The sequence below is a fragment of the Choristoneura fumiferana genome, chromosome 28, assembly GCF_025370935.1.
Source record: "Choristoneura fumiferana chromosome 28, NRCan_CFum_1, whole genome shotgun sequence".
In the NCBI taxonomy this organism is placed as follows: Eukaryota; Metazoa; Arthropoda; class Insecta; order Lepidoptera; family Tortricidae; genus Choristoneura; species Choristoneura fumiferana.
In genome coordinates, this window is record NC_133499.1 from 746,111 (window position 1) to 751,419 (window position 5,309).

General features: G+C 40.9%; 1 protein-coding gene across 1 annotated transcript in view; it reads left to right on the forward strand.

Annotated features, from left to right (window-relative positions):
* Window positions 1-3,438: 3,438 nt before the first annotated feature.
* Window positions 3,439-5,309, forward strand: part of LOC141443720 (uncharacterized) — a 7,970-nt gene continuing 6,099 nt past the window's right edge. The window contains exons 1-2 of the mRNA XM_074109070.1: window positions 3,439-3,518; window positions 4,955-5,170. Of these exons, the coding sequence (XP_073965171.1) occupies window positions 3,439-3,518; window positions 4,955-5,170 (296 nt within the window). The remainder of the gene's footprint in view (window positions 3,519-4,954; window positions 5,171-5,309) is intronic.

The window sequence follows — 5,309 nt, forward strand, 5'->3', positions numbered from 1 at the left end:
TGATTGTTAATAGCAGACAAACCATAGAGTAAGATAACAGTCTGACAATCTAGATAACACAATGTCAGCTTTAATCTCAGAGGAAAAAAGGACTATTCGCTTTTGTAGAAATATAAAAACTTCGTGTGAACGTTTAATACTTTTTTTTTTGTTGCCCACCACCACCTCATAGACACCTGCAACACCAGGGGGATTGCAGATGCGTTGCCAACCTAGAGGGATACCTCAAGTGCCAGTAATTTCACCGGCTGTTTTACTTAACTCTCCACGCCGAAACACAACAGTGCAAGCACTGCTGTTTTACGTTTATTATAAATTTCTTGACTTTTGGCTGTATGATTTCTTCATCTCAAGGCCATGTTAAAGTTTAAAAATTCCAAAATGTCACGTTGACACTTTGTCACTCATGACAAGTGTCAGGTCTGATGAGTTGCTATCCTATAGGTCTATACGTATCGTTCCGTCCGCTTCGCTCGCACGGCATTTTGCGTTGTATTGTATTGAAAACATCATTGATTATCTGAAACCATAGTTATTTTCCTAAAAACTTGTTTATTTCTAGTGTTGTTTGATTTAAATAGATGCTTTAATGTGACGCAGCATCACGTAATGCCGCAAATGTTTCCTGGTAATTTCGACCTAGATGCGGACACCGAGGCGCACCACGGTACAAATTTCCCTTATTTTATGCTACAAGTATCTTAATCAGATGGTCCATTGGCAAGCCAGAAGGTTTATTATACACTGTTATAGTAAGCACGACGAAATAATCGGCCAAATAGCGATATTTTATGAATGCTAATTAGCATTGCTCCATCGAATATACTCTTCGCCGGTATACTTTGTTACACACTTAGCTACTGTAAACTGTAACTCAAGCAAGTTACAGGGCCGATCTAGCACATGTTTAGGTACTTTTGAAGCAATATTTATGGATTTTCAGATATCCAACCAATTTCAAAGCTATATTACAGTATTTGTTATTTGGCCAAATGATTATCGATATTTCTAATTTTTTGCTCGCACTTATCAGCTCTAAATGATTTGAACAAAGGTTCAACCCTTTACTGTACTGTTTTGGCACTACAACGGTAGCTGTTATTGTTATTCTGTTACCTGAAAAATAATGTAACATGATTCATTGATATAGATATTTGCAAAGTCATTAGGTATATTCACACACAATATATTTTAGACATTTTTATTTGTTCAAATATATCTTCACCAATTAAAACCGAGTTGTAAAGATGGAATGCAAACTTCACTCTGTCATATCTTCCTTGTATTTCGACAGATAATAATGTTTTTTACACATAAAAATAAGTCTTGCTAAGACAGAATGTTGGGCCAAAATTGTTACGGAATGGGTCCCTAGTGACGGATACCGTAATAGAGGCAGACCGAAGAGGAGATGGAGGAACGACTTAGATGCCTATAATGTGGGATGGCGGGAGCTCGCCTTTGATAGGCAAGAGTGGAGCAAGAGAGGAGAGGCCTTTGCCCAGCAGTGGGACACAAAAATAGGCTACTAAAAAAAAAAAGAGCAAGAGTGAAAGCCATAAAAAAAATGATTTATGTCATTTATTTTAATATCCCGTTTTGCATCACATTAAGTTATTTATTTGAATATTTGTGTTCCAACACCACATTAGATACCATTTGAAATGTAAACAGAACATGTAGAACAGAGTACTGAGAGCTTATTATTGCAGATGAAGCGATGCCGCAGAGCCCCAACACGAGACGGAGGTCAAACTGTCATGCCGCTTCATCATGATCGGCTCGTACTTCTTCAAGCCTCAGGGGTGGTAAGAGATAATTTTATAATATATTACTTAACAAGATACCAAATGTTGGGATTTATATTCCGCCAAGCCAAAGACTTCAAGGATCCAAGCCTACTTTCTATCGTCATTTGGAATCTGTTTTATCTTGTGCACATTAGTATAGAAAGGATTCAAAAACAAATTTATAAGACACTCATTGATACACTCCAATTCCAAAGAGAAGTCAGAGATCAAATTTTTTATACAGGGTGGAAAGTTGAGATGGGGCAGCAAGGGCAGCTACTAGATCCCTTGCTGCTACGCGAAAATGCTCTTAGGAGACCTTTACCTTTTAGAGAAAAAAAGACACCCCACTTTACGTCTAGATAGGAGGTACAGTAAAAAAGATGTTTTTAAATTTTTTATTGTACCATTTTGTTGCATAGGTTTACATATAAGTGTATTCGTGCAAATTACGCCTTTCTAGCATTGATAGTCCCTGAGCAAAGCAGGGACGGACGGACAGGCAGACAGACATGGCAAAACTATAAGGGTTCTGTTGTTGCCATTTTGGCTCCGGAACCCGAAAAAGGCCCCATTTGTACTTGGGGTCAATCAAGTATTATGTAAGTAGAATTTTAGTAATTTTTAACCCCCTTCTTGTCAGCGAAATTCAGCAAAACTCTACTCCCCCCCCGCCTATAAATAAAATAAAATAAAAATCATTTATTTCAGGTCATTTTGGTAACCCATATTTAAATTACCCACATTAAATTAAACTATTGAAACTAAAATTAAAATTAAATTAAATTAGAACATGTCTATGCATAGGTAAACATTGGTATATATATTTTTAAATCTATTTAGGCTTCTTTATTGTTATTTCATTTTTCACTTTTCACTATCAAGCTTAGACAAGTAGGGTAGCCACACTTGCTTCAATTAAAACCTAATACATTTTGATAAAAAAAAAAAAAAAAAATAAATAAAAAAATTATTGACATAAGCACCATCAAGACCCCCGGCCCCCATGTCATCAAAAATAAGCAAATTTTTTAGATACTGAGCTTTGAAATGACAAGAGGATTTTTCAACTTTTTTTAGCTTTGGTGGTTAGGTAGGTTATTAAAAATAATAGTATCAACTGACTGTTACTTCACACATCTACTTTATAGGATTCGATTTGTAGCATTCGACATGGCGGATGTAGACAATATTTTGCTATTTCTGTTTCTTTGGCTAGTTGAAGTATAATTTTGATAGTGTTTTATGCGGCGATTAACCTTAACAGTGAACAGTGATCACAAAATTCTATATTGCTCTCGTGTCTGACATTTTTTAATGCGCAAGTTGTCTCCGCGTGGTTTCTGGAATTTTGCTATCAAGTTGCAAAAACTACAATCACCGTACAACGTGAATAAGGAATATATTTATCTTTAATTTAACTGACACTGGCCCAAGCCTTATGGCCGCCATTAAGAGGAATTAATAATAATTAATAATCTACTTTATATCGTAATTCATCTATTTCTACCAGGTCCGCATATCCTCCGACGGTGTCTCGATCCCTGCGCCGCGCCTCTCGGACCATCGGGAAGTCACCGTCCACATCCCCTGAAGAGCGTGGTCCACGTGTTGACAAACGCGGACGGGGCGGGATGCGGCGGTCGTGATGTATATCGAGGCGGCCGGCGAGCCGCCCAAGCTGCGCGCTGCGCTGCACATGCGAGGGGAGGCAGGTAGGGAAGCCTGGTACCAGGCTGGGTTTAAAAAAATCACTCAAAAATCCAATAACGTTTGAGGAGTGTTTATGAATGTGGAGCATATACGAGTGCTCGCATTCAATAAATGAGCCAAATTTGACATGTTTATGTGAAATAGTTTTTGAGTTATGAGGGGGTCAAAAGTGGCTCCAAATGGTTCGGGTAAAATTACACACGGTGCTGCTCGCCAGTTCTGTTAGCTTGGACTTGGCTTGACACGCTCCCGCGTGTCTCATCATCATCCATCATCCCAGCCTATATACGTCCACTGCTGGGCACAGGCCTCCTCTCAGAACAAGAGGGCTTGGGCCATAGTTCCCACGCGGGCCCAGTGCGGATTGGGAACTTCACACGCACCATTGAATTGCTTCGCAGGTTTGTGCAGGTTTCCTCACGATTTTCCTTCACCGTAAAGCTCGTGGTAAATTTCAAATGTAATTCCACACATGAATTTCGAAAAACTCAGAGGTACGAGCCGGGGTTTGAACCACGACCCTCTGTTTGAGAAGCGATAGGTCAAACCACTAGGCCACCACGGCTTCCCGCGTGTCTAGATACATATTAAGACTGGAGAGGAAAAATTTGTATTTTCATTGAAAAATCTGCCTCGACCGAGAATTGAACCTGATATCTCAAGCCTCATAGTCAGGCGTCTATCCATTGGGCTATCCCAATGTTTTCAACGTGTGGGTCACGACCCCCTGGGGGAGTCGCGAAGCCCATAGGTTTCTGGGAAAACTAGTACTTTCTTCAAAAATAAAAATATCAAGAAAATGTCAACTAATAATTAAAGGTGCGACCGAGATCTCGGTCTCGGTTTCGGCTAAAACAGTCCAGTTTCGCCGCCGTTGACCGAGACTCCGCGGCGTCACTGAATTTAATATCGGCGAGCTGTTTACCGCGGTGCCGGTGACAGGAGCTATCCTTGGGATTTTGATTGGTCTCGTGCGTCTGGTACTTGCAACTAACTGACACCCGCTAACAAGAGTAACGAGAGAAATGCTAATATTTTGAGTATTGGCATTCCTCGCCATATAAAATATTACTCCCTACAGCCAACAAATTTACTTATTTTTTGTGTCTTGGTCTCGGCCGAGAATATATTTTATTCAAATTCAAAATTCAAATGATTTATTCAGTAAATAGGCCGCAATGGGTACTTTTACACGTCATTTTTTTAAACTACCAGCGCTTTCGGAAAGACCATCATTGCCAAGAAGAATGCGCCGCAAGAAACTTGGCAGAAATTCTCGGTCTCGGTCTCGATCTTGGCCGAGAATAAATAAAAATGACGATTTTTATTTAATATTTTACTAAAGGGATTGTGTCATGAAAAGGTTGAAAATAGATTATCTGGTCTGTATGTCCAGAATACCTTTGCACTTATGAAATTAGGATTAGGATTAATTTGTTTCTTTTACACAGTGACCTTGTGTCGGTAAACCAGCACGTTATGTCCTTCCAGGCCGTACTTCGACCCGACGTCGCCGGACGACGCCGTGAACAGCATCGCGCTGCTGCCGGTGGTGCTGTCGCGGCGGCACGCGGCCGCGCTGCGGACGCTGTTCGGGATGGTGCTGGACGAGCCGGCGGCCTGCGACGCGCGCCTCAGGCTCTGCGCGCGCGCGCCGCGCACGCCTGGTAAGGCCGAGCCTACTAATAGCTAAGGGCCTGGTACACTCACTAATAGCTAAGGGCCTGGTACACTCACTAATAGCTAAGGGCCTGGTACACTCACTAATAGCTAAGGGCCTGGTACCCACACTAATAGGTAAAGGCC